The 25,912-nt window shown below is 38.9% G+C and overlaps 1 protein-coding gene across 4 annotated transcripts in view; it reads right to left on the reverse strand.

The window, feature by feature from the left end:
- Window positions 1-5,832: 5,832 nt before the first annotated feature.
- Window positions 5,833-25,912, reverse strand: part of RORA (RAR related orphan receptor A) — a 435,634-nt gene continuing 415,554 nt past the window's right edge. For 3 of the 4 annotated variants that reach the window (XM_074600027.1, XM_074600030.1, XM_074600028.1), the window contains 8 exons: window positions 23,203-23,344; window positions 21,184-21,579; window positions 19,078-19,199; window positions 17,703-17,835; window positions 16,914-17,021; window positions 15,372-15,482; window positions 13,910-14,022; window positions 5,833-12,613 (listed from right to left, as the gene is read on the reverse strand). In XM_074600027.1, the coding sequence (XP_074456128.1) occupies window positions 12,449-12,613; window positions 13,910-14,022; window positions 15,372-15,482; window positions 16,914-17,021; window positions 17,703-17,835; window positions 19,078-19,199; window positions 21,184-21,579; window positions 23,203-23,344 (1,290 nt within the window). In that variant the 3' untranslated portion in view covers window positions 5,833-12,448. The remainder of the gene's footprint in view (window positions 12,614-13,909; window positions 14,023-15,371; window positions 15,483-16,913; window positions 17,022-17,702; window positions 17,836-19,077; window positions 19,200-21,183; window positions 21,580-23,202; window positions 23,345-25,912) is intronic. The other variant, XM_074600029.1, reaches the window with a different exon arrangement.

Here is a 25,912-nt window from a genome sequence, read left to right on the forward strand (position 1 = left end):
CAGTGCCGGCCCCGTCCCGTCCCGTCCCGCCTCGCCGGGAGACGAAACGTGCTTAAGGTCTCTTCACGCTGTGGGCTCTGCTCCGACTCCACGTTCTTCACCAAGGTGTGGCCCTGACCAGATGTTGGGTGCCTCGAGCGGCGGTTCCCGCCCTGGGGGTGCAGAGGTGGCTGGGCCGGGCTCTGCCGGGCGGCTCCTCCCTGAGGGGAGGTTGGGACCGTGTGTGAGAGGGCTGAGGTGCCCCGTGGAGGTTACTGCATTTATCATCTTCCTTCCTCACCGGGGCTTCGTTTCCCTGGCACACTTTCCACTTGCTAACATGTGGGTGTAGTCACAAGACCTTTTTTCTGATGATCAGGCTTCTCAGTGCGATAAAATGTGGAATTCAGATTTTGTTCTCAGTACCTGTAGGTCTAAGCGATGCAAACTCATTTGCTTGTGGTGTTACAAGAAAAGGTGACCCCCTTCACAGCTCTACAGATGGAGAAATTAAGAGGGAAGTGAGGAATGGCATGAAGCAATCAAAGCGTTCACAACACTGAGTCCTGTAACTAAAACTTTGGGCACTATGCACAAATACATAAGTACTGAGATGATTCAGAATTATGTCCAAACCCACCCACAAAGGAGTGTCTTTAGCTTGCTTACGCATCAGTTTTAACGACACTGATTTTTAACTGCGCCCTTTTTTGGTTTGTATATCAGAGAAACAGAAAGGTTTTCGTCCTCCTACTAGATCCACCCAGAGCCCAGTCCTGGAGGTAGCTTTGTAAGGAGTAACCTCATTTCAAAACCCAGGTATGATAATAGTTACGTACCCAAATGATTAGAAGACTTACCACAGATTGTGAATGTGGCAGGTTAAATCCTACTTCAGTCTGCATCTCTCTATAACCTGTGGTGTCTGCTTTTTTTTGTTTTTTAATGGTGCTACTTCCTACATGTGATCTTTCTACTTCCATGACATAGACATGAACATCAGGAAACGCTTTTTCACTGTGAGGCTCACTGAGCGCTGGCACAGGTTGCCCAAGGAGGTCGTGGAGTCACCATGCTTGGAGATACTCAAAAGCCATCTGGACATGGTACTGGGCTCTAGGTGGCCCTGCTTGTGACCTCTGGAGGTCCCTGCCAACCTCAACCATTCTGTGATCCTGTGAAATAGTCAGGGATCAAAACCACCACCTCATAACCCACAGTTTAGCTTTCCTCATGCGGACGGGGCATGGGAGTCCTTCGTTGGTGTCTCACTTCAGAAAAATTCCTGCGTTTTATATTGAACGTATATAGTTCTTTATATAGTTCTTGCCTAACCTATATCTTGGTGGTTAGGAACTCTCCCATGAGTGGAGAGAGTGGAAATCATGTCCTATGAGTAAGAAAATTCAATCTACATTTTCAGTGTCTCGACTGCTTCAGTCATGGAGCTGCTGTAGAACAAATGGCACTACTGAGTGCTAGAGTTCTAAGAAAGTCACGGCTTCCGCTACTTTTTTTTGTAGACTTGATCTGTAGGTGAAGGCTGCTTCCAGATGTAGTGCTTCAAAGATTAATGCTAATACCTATTTCTGGATCATGGTCAGGCATATAAATAATGAGCTGTTAAAGCTCTGTCAAGACAGAGGCATGTCTGGGTAGGTGCAGATGTAGAATTTTACATGCCTGAAGTCTTAAGACCAAGCGTGCTGCTGATATGCAGGTGATTCCAAAGTTAGCACAGCAGAGGGGAGCTGCAGCTGTAATTTTGATGCCTAAATTGTATTAAAATCTCAGTTTTGATATGCAAATCCTCATTTAGATCTAGCCTGAAGTGGTATTTCCAAAGTCACCAGGAAGGCCCTAAGCCAGACTTCCTGTATTTTGCACTTGATGCAGTGAACTGTGGTTTCAAATGAAGATGACACCTTCAAGGAGAGGGAAGCTAGATTAATCCACATTCATTCTAAGGAGGTTCAAAGCTCTTGTTGGCCAAAAGGGGAGCTTAGAAGGTGCTCGGGAATCTTCTTGTTTCCCCGCTGCCAAACATTACTTGATGTATGTGCTGAACAGCTCTGATATATGTGCTTGGAAGCACAGCCTGATTTTGTAACTGCATTCCTTAAGGAATAAACCTATTGAACCATGAATCAGAAAACCAAGATGCTACTGACAAAAAATTAAGACAGATTTTTCCATTAGAAGCTGAAGTTTTATTACAGGATAACAGTACATAAAGCACATCTAAAATCGATGTGTTCAATGCACTTAATAAAGGTAATGTAATATTAAAGGTACAGTTGCTAAGTACAATATAACAACATTCATATTAGAATGAAAATTGGAGTATTTAAAAGACAACATTAAATCTCTTATTTTTACAGTCATATTTACAAAATGAATCAAAATACTTTTTTCGGGACTGAGTAAAATAACAAACTTGAATATAAGCAGGCTATCGTAAGAGTGAGTGGGAAAGGTCCATGAAAGTGAAAAGTTAAGTGATTGGGTAAAGATCATTAGCAAAGGTTTAGTACAATACCACTTTAGTATTCCTCTTGATGGCTTACATTTTATTGTGGCTAGAAAAGGAATTTATACATACTGTACACATAACACCATATATTTACATGTACAGTATAATTGCATTTAAAACTTGTGTGTATTTACATACAGAAATTTGAGCATATCACTCAACGAGGTTTTTTGAAGTCTATGTGCTTAATCTTCAAACTGATGTATATTTGTAATCAGCATTTATTCTGGCCTTGTTACGTTGAACATTTAGTAAACAGGGAGAATACATGTTAACCAAATGACTTTGCATAAATATATCAAACTATTAAAATTAAAACAATAGGGAGAACATGTTCCTAGCATTATGTATAGGTTAGTACATACAAATTTAAGAGCAACTCCTTTTCTCTTTGAAAATATCAAAAGGTGACTTAAATCAACAAGGGAAAATAAAATTGTCATGGCTTATATTTAAATAAGATTGTAGCTTCAAGAGGTTTTTTTTAATTGTCCTGATAGTGTTTGCAATTAAACATTCCACTTACGAAAATATACCCACGGTGCAGTAAAGTTTGTGTTTATTTTTAGGACAACAGTATGTTTGCTGTTTAAAAAAAATTATTTATATATATATATTCCTTGGATTGAGGGTATAAAAGCAGTGCATGGAAGCCAAGAATCATGGCTTTAAAATTCACTACCTTCTATTATCAAAAAGTGCAGTAAACAGAAACATTGTATTTAATAAATTGCTCAAAAATCTTTGCTAAAGATCTTATAAATTCAGTAATATTACAGAAAAATTCTAATAAATATTTAAAAGGTTAATTACCTCCTTAGTTAGATATTTGATATCCATCAGTTTTTAAGAATTAACATGAAAACAATATCTAGAATGAAAGGAACAGGGGACAGGAATACTTTTAAGGGTACATGACTACGTAAATTAAGGTATACATGAAAAATAAAAACAAAACCCCCAGACCTGACAAAACGTTGCAAATTCCACTTCTGAATTAACTTGAGTTGCTAATGGCTGTCCTTGGATATGTATGCACGGTTTATAAAGCATATCCAAGGACTGAATTTAGCCATCCATCTATCACGGAAGATTTACACAGAAAATTCCTATTTACAGTAACTGGAGTTAAGTGTGTAGGCATGGCCTACTAACATCCGCAGTTTGAGTGTGTACAGATCCTATTTAAAGTGAAGAGGGAGGAAGGCACCCAGCAGAATAACATCTATAAATATCAGATGCAACGACAGGATAGAACTCTCACAACAAGCCAAATAACTACCTCCCTTTCAGACAGACAGCATATTCTAATTACTTTATACTGGCAGATTAGATGTTTTTCTTTTTTCTGATACAATATAGGCAGACCGTTTTAGTAACCAAAAGGATAACAAGCTGGACAGAACATTTTTAATAACATTAATAATTAATAATGTTAATAATGTAGAAAACAATTCTACATTTGATATCAAGTATCTGTACCGGTGAAGTAATTTTCTCCTTATTAAATATACTATAGAATAATTTATATAATGACACTATGCATTTAAAGAGAAAACCATGTCCCAAATCTTGTACTCTGATACAGGTACTTGTTGGGCATATGTTGGTGTATATATATATATATACACAAATATATATATATTTATATATAGTTATACTCAGTGAAATTAACAAGACCCAAAGGTGGTATTGTCTAGGAATAAAAGGGGTTTGTTTGCTTTTGTTCACAAAAGTAACTTATCTAGCACCACACATCAGAAAAACACAAAAATAGCACACTCTAGTTCTAAACAGCTATGTCTAAAATAGATTATATAGTAAAACAGATATTATACAGCATAATGTGGTATTTGATAAACAGATAAATATTTGCACTGTGTAGGCTGTTTATAGTATAACTTTATCTATACAGAATGAAAGCAAAAAGTTAACTGTATAGAGGTGAGCAGAACAACATTAAATATTATGACTCCAAAGCAGAGACAAAGTTAGAGTTGAAAGAATAGAGCAAGGTAAAATGTTTACAGGCCATTACAAGTCCTTAAATTAGTAGTAAAATAAGGAATCAGTTGCTCAAGTTTAAGAAAGCAGTAAACAAGAGATTGCATTTACATGCAGATGTCTAAAACTTGTATTTCTTTTAAATCTATGCACAAAAAGTCATTTGTTTTTATTGCTTGACATTCAGTTATGGCTAGAGTATTTTTAACCTTTTTTTTGTACTTTGGAAACAAGATTATTGTTAAAGGTGCCATAAAAATGGACAACATTGAAAACAGTTTGCAAATAAACCACCTAACACTGCAGTTCTTTATACATTTTAAAAAGCCTTGTCTGGGGTTTGTCATATGTTAAATATATTTAATCTGGGAAAATACATTGTAGCTTGAAGCCTCCCATTGGCCCAAACATCCAATACAAAAACACATCTCCAGAAAAGGAGCAGGCAGACAATACAGTTACATATAAAGAAGCAGCCAGTTAATGTCCTAATAGTTCAAATATTCACCACTGTTCTGTAACTTGTTTCTAAATCAGTGTAGAAATGAGGAACATTTTGGATTTAGAAAGGTGTACAGTACGTATGCCTTTTTGTGAAATAAAATTCACTGTATTGCTTATGAATTCTCTGCATTAGATATAGATAGAATTACAGATTGCAAGTTCCTGTAAGGTTTGTGCATGTACATTAAGACTTTGTGGGGTAATTAAGGGTAGTGTTTCTCAAACCGAAAGTCACAACCATTTCAAAGTTGCCAACGTGTTTAGATTATTATCAAAACACTGTGTCAGGCAAACGGGGCTCGGTTCTGCAGCGCAGGGTGCGTGGCTGTGCTGGCTGCGGGCAAGCACGCTGGCCAGGCAACTCGTCCCACTCGCTGGATGCAGCTCAGCGCCCGCAGCGCAGAGGAGCTGGCCCTTGGCTACAAGCATTTGCAGTAGCTGTGGAGTTACTAAGTACTAGCAGTAGCTCAGTTCCTTCAGTTAGGAAATGCCGCCAGTAATTACAGCTGGTTCGCACTCCCTGCCCCAGAAAAAGTAAGTTAATTCCAACACAGAGAGCCCTATGAAGAAATACAGCCCAGAAGGATTGTGCTTTCAGAAAGCTTGAGAAACACTGACTTACAGGAGAACAAGTATACAAAGGACATGTGAACACCGAAAACATGCAGATGTTAACAAAAAGGTGTGATGTCACACATCAAGCTGAACAACTTGATTGTGAAGCTGAGCTTGAAAAAATAATGAGATTATGAGGGAAGACATACAAGTGAATATCGTGGCAGAAGAAACAAACCTATGAGTATTGATCTGAAGCCTTTACCATGTTTTGTTTCTTATTTGGATAGCCTACTTATTGCTATAAAGTTATTGCTATATTCTACCAATGATAAAGGCAAAAAAAAAAAAAGATAAACAGTAACATTACGTATGAAAAAGGTAGAATACAGCTTTTATTTTGATGTTAAAATTCTATTTAGTACCTGAATAAAGTTCCAAAGATAGACTGTATCTTATCCTAAATGTTACATACTTTTCCCCTCAAGTCCAGTGACTTAGCATTATTTAGTGAGCTATTATCACAGTACTAGGATTAAAGCACATACTGCAATGATTTTAAAATAAATACTCATTTAAATTTTAAAACTTCTCTTCTTGTTGTTGTATTTGGTATGTGTACGCATTTGCCCTCATTTCCACCAAATGATTTACTGACAGGAATATTTAAGCGTGAAGAAAACAGAAGGCTAATATTCAAATATATTCACGGATGAAACTTTTTAAGTAATAAATATTATTATTAACAATGAAAAAATAATCCTAATAGTTATATTTCTCCAGCTAAGGAAAACAAAGGTGTTTCTTCTGTGCAACCTCAATCAGCTAGCACAGGTAGAGTTTCATATACTCAAGAGAAAATTTTATTTTATTATTTTTGGATATTGGATAATAAATGCTGTTTCTGACATATTAATAAGTTTATCTACATTAGGGAGTTAGGAATACGTAGAGAAAAAATACACATTGTTTGTACAGCTTATACTGTGCAACCTGTTTTGTTCATCAGGTACAGACTGGGGAATGTCTATGCCAATCCAAAAAAAGACACTGTAATGTTTGGATCGCCCCACTACATAGCTAAAACATCTTAGAGATTGTACATATTAACAGTGCGTTTAATTGATCTGCAAGTATGTAAAGAATAGGTTCTACTGGGAATAAGCAATAGGGATTTTCTTCTGCTGAAGATGCCAGGACACAAACTGCTAAAGAGGTCAGACTTGCTAAGCAGTTCTCTGCCTTGGAAAGCCATTCTGAGCTAAACTCGACCGTCAGCTTATAAAACTGCAAGAAATAAATTAATAAATTTAAGCAATCTAAAGTAAACAAGTGGAAGCCATATACCCAGTCAAAAAACCCCTCGATAACCTAAGGTACCGGAGAACTGATGTTTTTTGCAAGAAGAAAGATATGTTTGATGGAGAAATTCGGTCTCTTCCCAGTCTCTTAAAGACTTCCCAAAGTCTTGAAGCCTTGCTTGTTTCCTTTGTAGTGGCTTATTTACTTTTCTATTTGGATTTTCAAAAGAACGTGAAGCCATAAAACAAGGCTAATTGGGACAGGCTTCCAGAATCCTACAATTTGGCACTTGGAGTTTCCTAGACATTGCTGGTTTTTGGTGCCATGGCAATCACTTGGAATGGCTGTATTTGATGTACTGTGGATGTGAAAATGTCTTCAGCCTCAGTGTTTCTTTCCAGTCAGGATTTTTGCTTTACCATGAAGCATATGCAACAATGACAGACAAGGTCTGAATTGTTGTTCTTGTATTCCTGCAGATCTATGTTCCTTTCTATGTGTCTTCATTGCCAAAACCTAACCATTTCCTTTTCGTTCTTACTGTACTATCATAAACTGATTTGTTTTCTGTGACAATAATTTAAATACTGAAACCCCATTTTCTATTGCAAAACACTGAAATTCAGCTGGAAAAATAGTCCTATAAAAATGTCCCGAGGGTATTGAAATTAATTTCAATCACTTATTTAATGGGTCAGCATTCATTTATTTTCTAAAATATAATTGCAAAACCTTTGCGCTGTTTGGATTATTTTAGTTTTGAACAGAATAAAGACCAAAGAGCAGCTATACTGCAAAACTGAGTAAGAGAATGAGGCACGCATAGAGCATTTAGTTAAAAAAAATATCCAGTTCTCTTGTGCCTGGGGGGGGGGAGGGGAAAGGGAAGAAATACTAGTGTATTTTTTTTAAAAGTAATTTGTTCCACCAGTAGTACTGGCCACCCTGTTGAAGAGTTTTAGAAGATCCCTGAGCACATTAGTTTCTGACTGTTAACCCCAGCTCCAAAATGATAGGGCTTCTGTTGTTGGTAACGAGATGGATTGTCATTCACAGTTAAGTCAATCATAAGGTGCTTATCTATTTACCCTTTTTTTCACCAATCAGCACAAAGAACTGTCAGAAAATAACTTTTATTTTTCTTTTTTTAAATTATAAAAGGGCACAAAATTTAAACAATCAATGTTTGGTGACAGTGGTATAGGATTATTATCTGGCTGCCCCTCAATGACAGACAAGTGATTCAATCGACATTCCTTAGCAAAAAAAAAAAAAAAAAAAAAAAGGCAAAAAAAAAGAAAAGTCCTGTACAAATATGTATTTTTCCCTGAGGGATCAAGGTTACACCCGCAAGTGCTCTATGTACATATTGCACTGTAGAGGAATGAAGAACATGTGCAAAAAAAGCAACAATGATTGAAGCTTACTAATCAAACCTTTTAATCATGACTGCTATGTCATCTTGCATTTTGGAATGTCGGAACACAGCTATTCCTTTTATCTAAAATGTAAAAAACGAAAAAAAAGAAAGAAAAAGAAAAACACACCTCTACTATGGCACATTCAATGAAATAAAAAGTTTTCCAAAGACAAATAGACAAATTCCATCAAGAAAATAATACAAAGTTCGTTCGTTTGTTTTTTTTTGTTTTTTAGAAAAATTACATTACTTTCTTTCATTGTTTCACATTACAAAATCTTTTTTTTTTTTAATGTTTACACAAATCACATTTTATTGCAGGAATATTTCAAGTGCCATCAAACATTTATAGAAGGGTTAAAAAAATAGAAGTCTCTCTAAAGTGGTCCAGACAAGGCTTTGTATAGAATAAATCTTTTTTCCACCTTCTATTTTTGACTTAAGTATTTTGAATACATTTTCTTTATTCCATTGACACTTAACAGCCTAGAAGCAGCCACTCACACGTACCCACGCGTATATTCATGTGCGCACACAAATGTACTCTCTCACACACACACAGGTGCACAGACACACACAGATATCTTGGTATCCATACTAAGATAGATAAGCTTTAATAAAGAACAACCAAACTTAAAACCAGCCTCCCTTTTCACCTAATCCCGTAGTTTTTAAAACATCAAACAGTGCTGGAGATGTTGAAGTATATTAGGGTGGTTCAAATGACAGTATAGTATCTCTTTCCTAGAAAGCCAGAAAACATCTCTGTGGATAGATCTAACACCCAATCAAAATCTCTTTGCAGACTTTAAGGAACAGATCATTGAAAAACAATGTATTATTCCTTTATCTTCAGCTATCCTCATGTTTTGGTTTGTAGCGAACTGGGCAGATTATGACAATACTCATGTGAATTTCCATTGCCCCCAAATACGTTTTTTAAATGACTATTTGGTTGACCACCTGATACCAGGCCGCAGTCCCAGAGGTTCTGCAGAGCGCACTTCCTCTGCTGCGCCGGGCGCTTACGTGGCTGTCACTCTGACCGGCCGCTCCGGCATTATTCCACATCCCCTTTCATAAAAGCCTCCTTGGCAGCAGAAATCTTATCAGTACATCTGCCACGCTGTATCCCTTTTTTTCCCCTCTCTATGAAGAGCAAAACAAAAATAATATTCTGTTGCCAAGTGGCTGTTAACTGTGACCGGGAAGGCAGAGTTACTGGGGGTTTGTACGCACAGCCTGATTTACCAAGGTGCCAGTACATGGGAGCTCCCATGGACAAAAATGGCAGCACCTTCTGGCCTGGAAGATCACATCTCAAGCTGTTTTCAGATGTAAAGGGCTTTCAGCTAAGGCCCCATCTGGAACCTTTTCACGGTTATGTATTTTATTAGTAAATGCTGAACTAGATACCAAACAAAACCATTTGCACCTAGATGCCTGGTAAAGTACTAATATTCATCAGGAAAAGGTAAGAAAAGGATGTGAATGAAAATTAATCCCCAAATATTTTGCCTGGTAGTCTACTTACTGTCAGAAGTAGGAGTTGTATCTCGGTCTCTAAAGAAGTACAGGTCTTACTTCATTATTCATTAGCTGACACTGAAATTAAGTTTAGTTGATCTTTACAGGACTAGCACCTAAGGCTGGTCACATTCAGAAAAGATTTGTTAGTTAAAAGGATTGCTTTAAAAATAGGAACACACATTAGAATGAAAGTACCATATCATGCCAGTTACTCCAATAAAGTAAACAATGATTCTAGGAAAAGTGCTTCAGTGAGGCTGGAGAGAGCACGTGCTGGGCTGTGAGCTGCCTCTTCGGGAGCACGCGGGATGGAGCTGGAAAAGGACAGCTCTGGGGAGTTTTTCCAAAACCCTCTCGTGCCTCCACCCTGGTGCTGCCGGAGGCGCAGTTGTTCCCCTTCCATACTCCAGGGCATGCTGCTCTGTAGGGGAAACACTGATGCTCATCTCCTCCTCCTTTCAAAGCACAGAGATGAGTGAGAGCTGTCACCTTCCCTGATGTGGCAGACCATAAAATTTCTCCTAGCTGTTGCAGCCAAATGTCTCAATTTGACCCCAAAGGAAACATGTTCCAACCATAGAATAAACCTTTATTTTGCTTATAATAACTCACTGACCTAATTCTCCTTTTTAAAATAGTTAGGCTTCAGTGTGCTTCTATTCACTTCTGTTACTTTCCAGCGACTATAACATATGTAAGAGATTGTTTATCCTTGGAAATTAAAGCAGTGGAGCACATTCTGTTGCATTCCTTTTTCTTTTTTAAAGTTCCTGGCTTTTTCTTATGTACTTCCTCAGAAACTTCACTTATGTAGGCCTACAAGGCATCCAGTTATACATCCTCATCTCATCCAAACCAGTTACGCACCTCTGGCTCAAACAGGCACAGTTAATTTTGTCATGTCATTTATTGTGAATCTGCTTCCTTCAGAACTAGGTTTACTTGCCATATTTGCTCAGAGACAGCATTCTTCCTAACGGGAACAGTTATTACTAGTAAAAATAATAAAGACTGCAAGAATTGGCTTATTGGTTGGTTATGCAATATGGGAATCACAATTTCAGAATTACAGAATGCAGATTTATGATATTAATGATTTCCAGGCGTTATACAGAGTACAAAATGTTTTCTAGCAACAGCGTGCCTTTACTTTGTTGGTCTGTCCTCATCTGATAAACTTTAAAGTGCATCTTTTTAAATAAGGAGAGTAATGGACTTCTCTGTTCAGCTACCTGAAATTGAACTGCTGGATGCTGGAAGAACATGGGTCAGTGTTCTCATCTCACTGAAGTTAAAACCAAAGCTCCTATGGATTTTGCTAGGCTAGAGTTTGGAGTTTGAAGGCATTGTTTACAATATGGAGTACAAAAGTATGTAATATTATGTATAAAAATTGCTTTTCCACATACATGTCATATACACATACTTCTACTGTAGATAGAGAGTTGAGTAAATACCTTCAAACCTGGATTTAGGGTGGGTAGAGATACACTTTATTTAATAGCCTGATTTTCAAGGATGCTCTGTTACGCATCTGTAAGTGATCGGTAGTTGCTTAGTTCAACTTCGACTGCGGAAACTCAGCACCTTTGAAAATGAGGCTTTTGCCTTGTGCACCTAAATACGAATTTAGGCATGTAATTTTAAACATCCAGGTTTGAAAGATTTGAAAATAAAAGTACCCTTGAAATTAACAGCTGAAAAGCCGATTTTAATTTAGAAAGTTGTTGTTATTTTCAACTCTTTAAAAAAAATAAATCTGTGTAACCATTTCGGGATATGACCAGCCTTCTCTTTAAAAGTAACATGGAAAACAGCAGCATAAATACCTCCCAATGTACCAGTACCTGCCAAACCTTTTTCAGTTAAACTTGAGTTTCTGGTGCACATGCAACACAACAATGAACACGCTAGCATTTAATTTAAAGAAAAAGGTGCAAAATGAAAGTGCCTTATCAATTCAACAAGAAAAGCTATACCAGTAACTACATTTTATATTAATTAAAACAATATATAAACAATATCTCTTTTGCTATATATAGTCTTCATGCCCATTTACCCTGTAATATATTATAATGCTATTGTTGCTATTGCTATGGACCCTTTTCATGCCATTCTGTCTACTGGCAAACTGGTAGGTGAAAAAAATCGTCCTTCATGAAACAATGAGCAAGTTGTGCAAACTGATGCTGAAATCTCTGCAATGCACACCAGTCGCTGATTACTAGGTGGACTCTGTGTTCTGATCAACAAATCGATTGTTCTATCAAAAGTCTGGGCAGTGAACTACAAGAGAAAACAACCTTCTGACATTAGTACCCTCAGTCTGTGTAAACAGAGGTCAAGGATTGAGAAGTTGAGACAGAAAAAGGGTCCATATTTGTAGGCATAATGGAAATCATATGCATGAGAAAAACAAGTTCAACTTTGTTTCATTGTTTCCCATCCTTCGCCTGACCCCGACCGCCAAGAGATGTGCAGTGTGTTGGCTCCCTAGGTCTGTGCAGGGCCATATAAAGTGTCTTGGTTTTCTTTCTTTTTTTTTTTCTTTTTTTTTCTTTTCCTTTCTTTTGTTTTAATGTTTGTACTTCGGACATTCTAGAAGTGCTTAGGTGATACGTTTACCCATCAATTTGCATCGCTGGCTCAAATTCTGAAGTGAACAACTCCTTGTAAAGTGGAGGAAAATGAAGTCGTACAATGTCTGGGTATATTGCTTTAAATGCCATAAGCTTTTCTGTATGTCGTCCACACAGTGCTCTTAAAGTAGACACTTTGCATATTAACTGTAAAAAAATGAACAGAAGTCATACGGTCATACATGGAACCAGGCCTCCCGATCTCGCTCTTAGGATTAAAGCTCTCAGTTTGAGTTCATTTCAGTTGTTTACCTTAACAATGACATTTCAGATGTGTAGTGAAGGATATTTGTCATGTTAGGTTAAAAAAAAAAAAAAAGCTATTTAAGTAATGGATTAATGTTATTTGTGAAATAATCTTTTCTTCAAGTTCCTAGGAAAATGCATCATTATGTTTCCTCGCTTGCCTTCCAAGCACTGGATTGATACAGAAGTATTGCATGGCTGGATCTTAACTCATGCAACCTAGTCACTCTCTTGGAAGAAGGCAGTCCTGACTACTTTTAAACCCACTGTGAATATTATGGAGGGAACAGGCAATGCGATAGATTAGGCTTTTTTATTTTATGCCAAATAAGGTCAAAAGGAACAGACCAGAAAAATCATACTTCAAAAATATTACTAGGGTTCTCCCCGAACTTACTGAGGAAATTATTTTTATCAAAGCACATGGAAGAAACTTCTTCCAACAAAAGTATCCAAAGTATACACTTGGGAAAAGAATTATATGAGCTAGGATTTGAAATGAGGGCAAGCTGCAAAGCCTGGGATGGACCATCCCACTTTTCTTGTAATTAATTCTGTGGTGTGAAACTAACCCTAAGCTTTCTGGCTTTGTAGAGTTCTAAAAGGAACAAGCTCTGTAAGAAGTGCCTATCCTTCTCCAGTTCTTCACGTTTTTTTATCATCACACCATTTTTCCATTTTTGAAAAATTAATACTTCAGCATAATAGGATGTAGTATCTCTTTTCCCTTCCCTAGGCATCAATATTTGGAAGAACTGCTGAGAAAAAGGCTGTGTAGGGAACTTGTGATGGAAGACTGAAAAACAAGGTTAGTTTGGGTATTGCACGTTATGACTTAACTGTCATGCAGGCAGAGATTTCATGAGGCTTAAGGCATGCATGTTGTAGAACTGAAATAGTATTCTGTGTGGCAGAAACATGTCGGAGAAATAGCATAAAAACCTTCATCACTTTTCATGAAGTTCAACACTAGAATACTTCTTTTCAGACCGTTACCAAGCTTGTTCCGTAGTACCTCATTATTTCACCTCTTCCAGTTTTTAGTAAATAGTTTCAGCTAAGCACCTTGATTTTGAACAAAGAATTCTGGGTTTACAAATAACAAATTAACTGCTTAAAAGCTTTTACACCATCGTTCATGGTTCATAAGCAAGCATACTTTCATAGTTATGTGCCACGGCACAGTACGAGTCTTACCTTTGTTAGAATTCCATCTTCTCGGTGGTTCTTCTGTAGGACATGCTGAAGTGCTAGCTGGATCTTCTGTTGGAGTTTTTCAATTTTTACTTTCTCCTGAAGCCATGAGCGATCTAAATATAAATGGAGTTAACACCTCTAGTACTGCACACATCAGTCACAGTGCACCAGGATGTTCTAAGTCTGTTACAGATTCTCTCTCTTGTTTGCAACCTTCCTTCCACTTCTTATACACTTTTATATAGCAAATGAGTTTCAAAATTAATAGGCTTTTTAGTATATTTATCACATGCATTTAAAATGACTTTTATAAAGCCCTTAATTAGAATAATGCAGCATACCTGAGTAAGACTTATTAATTATTTGCTAATGATGTCTGTAAAATGCAGGGTATTTACAAAATGAAGCTAGCAACTTTTTAGTGGGAAACGAATACATCACATAATCCATAAGTAGTTGGAGTGAATCTTCTTGCTAAGATCTACAGTGACATACAGAAAAATCAGAAGCAAATACCAGCTATTAGAAAAACAAAAAGCTGCTAAACTTCCTAGCAGAAAAGTAGTATTAGCTGCTACATCCTCCACGTGGCACAACTGTGGGATTCTGCGGCTTAGATACTAAGGCACAGGGCTAGCATGCTTCCCATCTGGCAAACAGCATGAGAATGTATTTCTATAGTCTCAATAAACCCGCTCTTCCTAACAGACTCTTCCGCCACCACTCCTGAGTCACTCTGCTGCACTCTAAAAACAGAGCGTTTATTTCCTTGGGTGTTACGCCAGACATGAACTGACTTTCTGCACTGGTATCTCGTTTCACCCGACCTAGTAAGCCTTCCCAGAACCTGGAGCACTGTGCGGATCTGCTTGAGATTATGAAGTTATTTTGGTCATGGGTATGGTAGACCCAGGCTGACTCTTGGGGTGACCTGTATGCCTGGCACCATAATTCTCAGTGTACCCAGCTTCCCGATGGGGACGGATGCCTAAGCTACTTTGGTACCTTTGTACCACACTGAAATGGCAACCCCACTTAACGGACCCGAGGTGATGCTGGAAGCATTCTGTCGCGTGCTTGAGATAATTCTGCTACAGCTGCAAGCTCACGTACATCGAAAGCTGACTGTATCAATTCAGTGGCCACCTTCTGCCTGCCTCACCTGGACTGACCCACTGGTCTCACTCACATGCATTTAAGCTTTTGCAAAGAAGCTGAGTCCTCAACGAGGTGAAAATTTGGAAAACAAGGGCTTAGATTAGGATTTCGAACTTAACAAATTTATTCCTGAATTCATAGTTTTAATGTGTTTGTTAAAATAAAAATTTTGGTCAAGAAGGAGACACTGAAAAAGGTGATGACATTTCACACTGCCCGATAGTCTTAACATTATCATTAAAAAGACTTCAAAATAAAAACGACCTCTACCCAAATAAATGTAGAGCAAACCTTTATCTCTTACCTGCTGACATTAAAACAAACGCAGAAAACAAAGCTATCTCATCTTCTGTCAGGTGCATAGAACATAAACTTTTTCCAAATTCAAACACAAAACTAATGAAGTCTTCACAACCTGCCAAAAAGAAGGTACAGCTCATGCCACATTGTTTAAAACTGCTTCAGAGCTACAGAGTTGTTGATTTATTCTGATGGAGGTGAAAAAATGGATGTAAAATACTTCATAGGTGAATGGTCTTCTCCTTCAGGAGAAGTGGAGCGATGGCAGTGAGATCTCGCTCATGCCTGAGCGTATTCCCCCATTCCCACAAGTGCCCAGCTCCCACACCCCGGCAACCAGTATTTTGAAGATTTTGCACGCTGTTATCTTTTCCATATTTGTTTCTTTTGGGGTAAATACAGATAAAAGCCAAGCCCATTTTCAAGCTCAAAATTGGTTTAGCTTTGTTTCTGTTCTAAATGGAACTTTCTCATGTCACTGCGGACTGGAGGTTTGAAGGGTGTACTTTAAAAGTGCTGATTTTAAGACTATTGAGCATACAGGAGAGGGAGGGGGGAGAGGCATACACGGAACATGCAGGAGCAAAGGGAGAAGCCAAGGTCTGAAAGCTTTTCATGCAGAAAAGGAACTCTGTCTCCTTTCATCCATTCTCTTGCTCACACAGGTGTAAGTCAGGTTACTGCTGCTGTTACGCATGCTGTTACGCAGTTCGCAAAAGTGGAGCCCTGCTTTGAAGGGGACTGCACCTGATGGAGGAGGGCTCTCCTCTGCAGGTCTCAGCCCCAACCCAGCCTAAATTGCTGGATGTAGTTGGTAACAGATGCAAGTCATGTTTCATTGGAACCCACATCTGATACTGCATTCTCCAAATTGTTTGCACTCAGACCTTGTCCCTTGAGGTGTTTCAGAAAGGCAGAGAATAGGGAACAGTACAGCATTCTCTGCTGCCCTATGTTCACTGCCCTTCAAAATGGCTTACATCCCAAATCTGTACCCAGTGAAATACATCCTTTTAAGATCGGCAAAAATATATGCAAAAAATTTTCAAAATTATAAACTATGGTTTAATAAAAAAATTGATTTATTGTATTTTACCTGCAAAAAACTGGACTTTGCATATTACAAAACACTACTAACATCTTCAAAGCAGTAATGTCAGTATATCCAAAATTAGCTTAAAATCTGTTGCCTTTTCCAACAGGATATAGAAAATGTTGCACTAGATATGAAATCTGGGCTTCTCTTCTTAACAAGTGTGTCCAGACTGTTCTAGCCTGATCTAAGTGTTGAATTTCAACACCAGCAGTCCTTTACTGCATGGGCTTAAGCTGTTTTAACTCCTGAAATAAGCTTGGCCTCAAACAGAGTCAGCATGACTGCTTTCAAAATAAGCAGTTTGAGCTTTGGAACTCTTCTATTTGAATATGATAGCCTGAATTTTTCAAAGCAGCTGTCCCCTTGGTTTTCCACCTTATTATTTTTATTCTGCGTTTTTGTTTGGTTTGGTTTGGTTTTTTTAAGATACAACACTTGACATTTCCTTACCTAAGGACTTGAAAACCTCTGGGCTAGCATACTTGCCATCAAAGTAGACTGTGTTGTTCTGGGAGTCAAAGGCACGGCACATTCTGATGAACACAACCTCTAAAGACCCTAAAACAGAAACAATGTATGTTTGACTGTTTAAGTAGAGACTTCAGTTGCAAAGAGCAAGTAAGGGTTAAAAAATTTCCTACGCTCTTTATCAATCAAGTAGGGTCGTAGGTTTCTGTGGTGTAACAGAGCATAGTTTCATTTGCTGGTAGAATTAAAAGAATTCCCATAAACCCCTTTAGAAGTTTTTGCTAAGGCAACTTAGTTAATGCTAATAAACTCTTAATGATTTTTTATTAGAGTAATGAAGTCTCTGAAGTCAAAGCAGCTCATTTAGATTTACGTTCACGAAGCTTTGACAGATTTGTCCAGTATTTGTAAACTGCATTACTTCTACAACATCTTGCATAGAACAATCTGGATTTTTACCTTGAAATATGTCATTCACTATTGGTAAGCCAAAATAAAAAATCTGAATCCAACTTTTCCGTCTTTACACACTCATTGCTCCCTTTCTTCATATTGAAAATTTCATACGTAGACTTGAACTCATTCTACGCAGGGTAACTAAAAAGGTATAGTACTTCATACAGAGAAACAGACAATTCATAAGGTTTTCCCCTGTGTTATTTTAAATGATCATTGTACAACACATATATATGTGTATATAATCACTGCATACAGGGAGCAACTTCCTCAGTCAAAACCAATAGAAGCAGACCTTAAAACTGACCCACATACCTGCTTTTAAAAGCACAATTTGATCGTTTTGACACAGTTCCATAAAGCCATCAATGCGTTTGGCAAATTCCACTACATACTGTATAGCTTCTGTTATTTTGACTGCGCATAACTGCCACATTACCTCCCTTTGCTGTTTGAGAGAGAAGAAAAATTGAAAAATTACTAATCAAGGTTTGGAAAGCCCATTTTCATAAAGCAAAACTGAGCTGAAAAGAGAAGCGGAGTCAGTTCTCTCGAGCACTCCTGGCTATATAGTCTGCTTGTGAGACAAGGGGAATTAACCTCAAAGCCAGAGCCTCAGGTGGACAGTGCAAACATGTAAGACTTCTTTGGTGAGGTCAGCAGAGATCCAGGTGGGGGTGGTTTTACTTCATAAGCCAAAAATGTCAAAGTATAATGATTCTGGTGATTTCATTGGGAATTTTGTTCACTGCATCAAAAGAAAATGCCAATTTACACTAGCAGTGCGTAATCACATTTTTCCCATCAACTTCTGTATTTTGTACTGAATGTCCATTACCTAACTAGCTCATCTTCATAAAGATACATATAAAATATACATATATGAAGATCACCTTGTTAACAACATAAAGAAGGCATGCAAGCAGTAATTTTTTCATAGGTTGATAATAATTCAGAATGAAATTACCTAGCAAGTGGAAAAATTATATTCTTAAAGGTTAAATATTTTTTTGTGGAAATGAAAAATATGTTCAAAGAACAGCGTACTTTAACAGTGCTCCCCAAGACAGTTTTCCCAAAGTAGCCCTTTGGTAGTAGTTCGTGGCTGGAAGGCGTACTGGGAATCCAAACATCGATTGAATCTGACAGCACCCACCGGTGGGGTGGCACTAGTGTTTACCTGTTCTGTAGGGAGAACTGAAACCTGGGTGACAACTGTGGAATAGTCAGGATTACAGCCAGGCATTGCAGGCTGGAAATCTGACAGACTGCTGCGTTTGTAAGCTCGAAACAAAACACACCATCACGTAAAATCACAAAACTTGGTGGCTTCATCTTTTTTTTTGGTGGTGGTGTTGATCCGGGAGATTACAAATTAAGAAATGAAAATAACATGCCATTTAGGACTGAAAAAAACTTCTCTGGTTTCTTATCCTTGTTTATCAGTCACAGACAGATAGATTTTGGGAGTATGGCTTTGCCTTTTCCTGTACCTGTAAAAATCACAAATGCAAAGTATATCCTAACCATCTTGCTGCTTTTGATTCTAGTGCATTATTTTTTTGAAAACACACAAAAATACACATTCCTGATAGTAAACAGAAAGCAGTGAAAAAGTGAATTTTGCAGCGTGTTATAGAAATACCATGCTTTAAAAAAGAGCATGCCATAGTTTGGCAAGCTTTTATACCTTGTTCTGATAGTTCTCGATTTCTTCCTGCAGAAAAGTCTGCCATGTGATCTGCTGTAGCTCCTCTCTCAAGTACTGGCAGGTTTCCATGTGTGACTTGGAAATATTCTGTGCAAGATGTTCTAAAAGGAAGAGCAGAAAGTGACGCACGTTAAAAATGCAAAGCTCCAGCCACGAGAAAGCGAACAGCTTCCAGTTGCAACGGGGGAGAGGGTTACCTCTCAGGAAAAAAAAAAAAAAAAAAAAAAAAAAAAAAGCTTTACTTGCAGTTCTTGCACTGTGCTTTGAAAACAAGGGCACTGAACGCAAGCGGCCCCCAGGCCGGAGGCAGCGAAGGCCAGGCCGGCTCCGCCAGGGGGCGCCCTGCGCTCAGCCCCGCGGGAGCGGCGCCTGGGCCGTCGGTGTCTCACTGCAGAACGGCGGGGCCGAGACACGGCTGAGGTAAAATCAGGTTGTGCGTGCTACCTCCGCAACCGATAATGTAGAATATAAGGCAGTTTACACTTCGGTTGTCATCACAGCTTTCATCTGTTTGAGAACAATGTTTGTGGTTTGTTTTACGAGCACGTGCTTAAAACATTTGCTCTCGCTAGCAGCACCTGACAGCGCTCTACCTGGGTCCCCGCAGGATGCAGAAGGGGACGTATAACCCTGTTATTCCTAAACCTGGGCCTCAGTTCTGGACAGTATTTCAGCACACACCTAAATACTTTCATTGACCAGCCACACCTTTCTAAACTGAAACCTTAGTCTGGAAGACAAACATTCTTCAAGCATTGTTTGGCAATGTCAACGCTGGGCACCCAAATCATGCTCTGGGGGGTTTAAGTGCAAGCACTATGTACATACAGGTAAGCAACACGACAAGCTTATTTTTGGCCGGTGTTCCAAACTCAACACTTGGCCGAGGCAGGAAAAGCCCCTTCTTTTTCCTGTGGGTTTAATATAAATCTTTTAATAACTCGCACAAGACTATTAACAACCGTTTGATTGAGATAAAGCCGGTAGCACAGCCTTTATCCTAATTTTTTCTTCTAATTTTTACTTATCTGTAACCGAAGTTATTTGAACTCAAGCCAGACACAATATTTTGGCTGTCACAACAAATTCTATTGCAGAGAACTGCATTCTGCAACATAAGGACATTAAAAAGTAATCTTTCTCCTCCCTTCCTCTCTGCAAAATTTCTCAAAAGAACACAAACTAAAACGAAACAAGCAAAATCTGGTATCATGTACTGGCCTCTAATTAAAAACGTTAGCAAAAAGAGAAAAATTTAACTTGGAATAGCCAATTTTTCAAACTACTTTTAGGTTCTCATAATGGAATAATTAGCAAAAGTGTTGCTTAAGCAAGCAGAATCACTGTTTTAAACACCTGACTGCTTATGTAAGTAACAGAATCTTAAACCCACTTCTCTAATGCCCTGTTCCAGTCTGCTCATAACCAGTTCACACAGCACAACAAGTCATAGTTGTGGAATTCAGCCCTAGTGAAATCATTCAGGGAAGAGTTTAAAGTAAAACGTGCTCACTAATGTGGTCGTTATAAGGCTCTTAGGGAAATTATCAAAACTTGCTACATTCAAAAATTTTCTGAAGTATCTAGGGCCAGATTCTCTTCAACCAGTGGCAAGGAGAACTGCCCTCAGATTAGACTGGTGCTTTGGTTTCGTATTTCCCAGGTACTGGTAAAGAGCAGAAGAAAATCAGCCTCCTCACTTTTTGTTAGAAAAGAAGAGTATTGAGTTAATGAAAAAGAAGATAAAATGTTCAAAAATAATCCGCAAATAAAGAAATACTCTGTTTGCTCACTGCTAAAAATTAGCTTGTTTATCAGTATTCAAAGGGTTGTTACAAGGACTGAAAACAAAAGCAACACTACTAGAGCTGATCAGCCACAAGCTCCTGGGATTTTTAGTCCCGTTCCATAAGGTGTTCCCCACGTACCCCGATGAGGGTATTGTGCCCTGCGCAGCAGAATGCCCAAACATGCTCCCAGCTGTAGTGAAGCAGCATTCTCGCTATCACCTGCCTAAATGTGTCACTTTAATCCAAAGGGTACTATATTAAGACAATTACAATGGAAGCTTTTCTCTCTCATTACCTAATTCTGCCATGGACACAGTTGGAGAGGTCTCCCCATTTGTAAAAGAACAATAAGGGAAGAAGCCCGATGCTGGTGTGTAGTCACATATTGGTTCTGGTTTGATTCCATTAATATCAAGACCCGACTGATCTGGAGAAGGCTGTATGTCTAAGTAGAAGCTGCTAACTGCAGAGTCTGCTTTGCTACCTTCAGGGGTATGCCCATCAATGTAATTACTGAGGTCATCGTGTAGCTCTGTTAACCCATTGGTGGTGATATTGTATGTTGGTGTTAGTGGTTCTGCCTCTCCCGGTTGCTGCTGATGATCTCGCTGCTGCTGCTGCATTCGATGTTTCTGCACCTCCGCATACAGGCTGTCCCTCTGCTTTTTTGACATTCGACCAAACTTTACAGCTGAAATATAGACATACAATATATTACATTGCTACAAATCCACTACTGCATTTTAATTGTCTTGGATTGTTAAATACTACATGAAAGGACACAGTATAAAGGCCAATCAGCAGGATGGGCAAACCTAAGAATCACTGTCAGTCACAGGGAACACAGTGCAGCATCTACTCTTTAAAAGACAGTTTTAACATGCTACTTAAATAGACCATTAGAAGTCACTGTTTTAGCTTAATTCGTTAACTTTCCACTTCTGTACTGAAAAGATTTTTTTCTTCTATATCCATTGAAATTGAGAGATGCATCTCTTCAGCATTCAAATCCTGCCTTGAAAAGCAGAAGCTAAACCAGAACACGCTGCCCTGAGATGAAGTGTCCCATTGCTACGACCTGTATATGCAGACTACAGAGTGAACCCAGACTTAGGTACGAACACGTGGGGTCTATCTCAAAGAGTATCAAAAGCAAATGCTGTTGGTATCAGGACCGAAGGACATGGGAAGAACCACAGAACCTGTTTCAGTGGAGCTTACTAGGACAGCAAAAATTTTTACCCAGTGAATTATTGTGAAAACTGTATGTATATGTGTGCATGCATGTATGTGTGTATAACTCTCCACAAAATTATTACTACTTTGAGAAGTATTACTATTAAGCGTAAGCCAGAAGCAACTGGTTTGGCACATCCAGGGGATTCCTAAGAACATGGTATGTGATTTCTGGGACCTGTATTGGCTGTAAAAGCCTCATTGATGAGGAAGGTGACTACCACCTTGTCCTGTTCTACAGGAAAGCAAACATGTCTGAGGGACTAGTCGTTACATGATCAACTGTTTCAGGTTTTTAATTTCATGCTCAATAAAAAAAATTAAGACACAGTAATTCAAGAAGTAAACATAATCTGAAAACAATCTCCTTAATCGGGCCTCATGTACATAGAGTAATGCATATGGATTTGTAGAATATATAGCGTTGCTGTCACTATTACAGGGGAAAAGACTGAGTCAGATCTTCGAATTGGGTAAGCGATGGCAGCTTTGTTACATCTATGGGGGAGGTGTGCAAATATCAGCTGCAAATCCAGTTCTAACCCGGTTACATAAGCTTCCCTTTCACAGGGGTGGGTTTTCGTCATTACACGAGGTGTAATTTTGAGCTTAATATTAACAGCACTGGAACACATTTTCTTCAGAATTCTATCTTTGAAAAAACACTGCTATTTTCTCTTTGTGTTTTTTCCATTATTCATATTGTGAAACAGTTCTGATCCATACCAGTATGGCCATCAGAGTGTTACTTGCAGCTGTTGTATGTCACTTTAGTTGCAAGGAACACATAGAGAAAGTATTATCATTAGGTTAAAAACTGCATATTCAAGAAGTGACCAGAGGCAAAGCTCTTAACTGGGAACTATAATAGATGAGTAGCAAAAAAAACCAAATCCAAGAACTTCATGCATGCCGTGACGTGTACATAGGTAGATGTGAATACATAGCAACATATAAAAACCACTCGATGGTCACACCCATCAGCCCAATGCACTTTTAAATCCTACGTTGTTTTAGTTGAAGACACAGTATACTAAACATTCTTTTCGCAGTTACGCTGTGTGTTAGCAGAGCTCACCATCTCGAGACATCCCCACAGCAAGGCATTTCTGTAATCGACAGTGTTGGCAGCGGTTTCTACTAGTTCGGTCAATCAAGCAGTTCTTCTGCCGAGGACAGGAGTACGTAGCATTGCTTTGCTGACTCCTCCTGAAAAAGCCCTGTAACAGAATTGCAAAATACAAGTCAAGAAGCAGTTACCTGATGGGCCAAAGGAAGCCTCTGAAAGGCAGCACACCTAACAGAAAGTGAAGTTCAAGAGCACTACAGTCAAAAAGGAAGTTAGGAGGGTTTTTTTCTCTCTCTCCTAGAAACAAACAAAATCCAGTAACTAATAGGAAACAGTTCATAAAAAAAAGTGTTATGACATATAAAAGAATTACACATTTTTTCATTGATTTTACAGATCCCATATTACATCTGGCACGGCACACCAATTCGTTCCAAATGAGCTAAATGTAGATCTAGATTTCCTATTGTTCCTGGGGCAGCACAGATCTCCAGAACAGGGAGGCTTCAACAGCTGCTCTCCTCTTCTGCACTTTGGAGATGACAAGAGCAGGCCCGATGTTCAGCCTCACCAGTGTATGTATGCGTTTAAAAATACAGAGCATGATGCTGAGCAGTTCCTTCTACAAAGAACAATTTCTAAAATGTTTTTTCTTAATCAGTCTAATGCTGACAATCAAGGTTTTGTTCAACCTGGCGCAGGATTTAGATTTTTAAGGAGGGAGGAAGCTGAAACAGATTTTATGTGTTGTCTCTTTCCTGAGTGAACTGCGATGGGTAGACACATCTCCAAAGAAAGGTAGCGCTGGAAGGTTACGCCGTAGTTACGATGTTGTTCTCTCCATCAGAACCGTGCACCTTATTAACCACTACGCCAGCTGTTGGCTTTGAACTTCATTTCATCTTTTTGCCACAGACTGTCCCAACCTCAGCTGGTGCGCGTGCAATACCTACTTCACAAGGATTCTGCAAAGATGTAGTCATTCTAACGAGGCATTTGAGATCAGCGAACGCAGTATTTTAGTTGTATGTTGCCACATAATGGATTAATTAACAGGGCTGCAAAGAAAATACTTCCTCAGAAAGGCTGGGCAGCTTTTAATTAAAGTTGGACTTTTCCCAATTTTTTTATTTATTTGAAGGCCAGATACTGGAGTCCCTCAGCACACGCACGCTCTGTCCAGACACCTGGTGAAACAAACAACAGGCAGGACTTCTGCACGACAAGTAAGAGACTTCCTAGCAAACCTCCTGCAGACAGAACCCTGACAAAACACTGAGATAAAGCCCCTCGCTCCATCCTATGAGGAGGGGGCCAGTCTTTGTCAATTGTGCCCCTTTTATTAAAGCTTTAATGGGGAAATACGGAGTATTAAAAAAAAAATGAGGAAACTGAAGATGCCTCTCTTTAATCCTGTTTTCCTGTACACTGTTTCTCACCCATTTATTCTGGTCTTTACATGATTAAACTTTCAACTGTTTTTAATGTTTGTCAATAGCGAAATGATCATCACTGAGAGTGAAAGCATTGCATGTATTGAGTTCTGGCTGAGGGCGTTTCACCCTAAAGAAAACCTGAAATACCATGGAAATTTCTGCCATCATGAGTGATCCCTCTGGAGGCACCAGCTCTGAGGTAAGCAGACAGTTCTGCTGGCACCCTTCATGGAGCCTCTCACGCCAGGGCGAGTGCACATGCGAGCGCAGTGCCATTCACGAGGAAAATGGGATCAGGTATCGACCTGACCCATGACTTACTGATCAAGGGTCTGCATCACCAGTCCCTTAAAATTTCAGTTCTCCAAACACTTTAAACAGTTGCTTCTGCAACCCCTGAGATGCTGAAATTCAGCTTCATCAATATGTAAAACGAACCGGGCCCAACAGCCTCCACGATCTATATGTTTTCCTTTAGCTGGGACTTATACTGACTCTGTATTGCCAGTTTGGCGTATTTCTCTTTATTAAGAATATTCTTGTCAAGCTGAGGATTATTTTTAGTATTATAATGGAGAAAATACTGGGCTGTTTGCTTTTCCAGATTTTCCCTAGAGAGACACAGCTGCTCAATACATTTTAGCGTACAATATATCAGCTAAGCTACAGCTTGAAGCTGAATTTTCAATAGAGCAGAACTGCCTGAAACTGGGGCCTTTAAAAGCACTTGCACTTTACAAACCAGAGATGTAGTAGAGTGCTTTTAAGAACAAACCCTACAATGTTATGTGGCCACGCTGAAAACAGCAGCAGTAGCTAAAGCAAAAACACCCCCTTGCCTCAAACTTCAGACGTGAATCTAAACTTGTCCAGGGCTCAGGAATAAGCATACCTGAGATTTGGGGCTGAACTGACAATGAAGTTAAACTGAGGGGTTTTTACTCTCAAAGTTCTTCTGTGTTGTTGTCATTTATTTGTGAGTTTTCTAACCTTTTGGTGGTCCTCGGGCTCTTGTATCATTGTAAGACACGTGGGGAAGGCCCTACCACAGGAGCCTTCTGTAAGTAAATGTAGTTTCCTCCTAGGTTGTTTTTTGCCCCCCTTTTATTAGGGGAAGGAGAGACGCTGTATTCTGTTGTTTTACTTCCTCGCTTTTGCCAGAGGCACAGAGCTAGCTATAATTTTTCCACCAGGAAGGAGGAGGTGGATGCATGCGTGGTACACGTGTATACGTTCCAGCATTATGCAAACCAGCCCAGGCCACATGCTCGTAATTGCATGTA

This window comes from Larus michahellis, chromosome 9 (assembly GCF_964199755.1).
Source record: "Larus michahellis chromosome 9, bLarMic1.1, whole genome shotgun sequence".
NCBI classification, from domain to species: Eukaryota; Metazoa; Chordata; class Aves; order Charadriiformes; family Laridae; genus Larus; species Larus michahellis.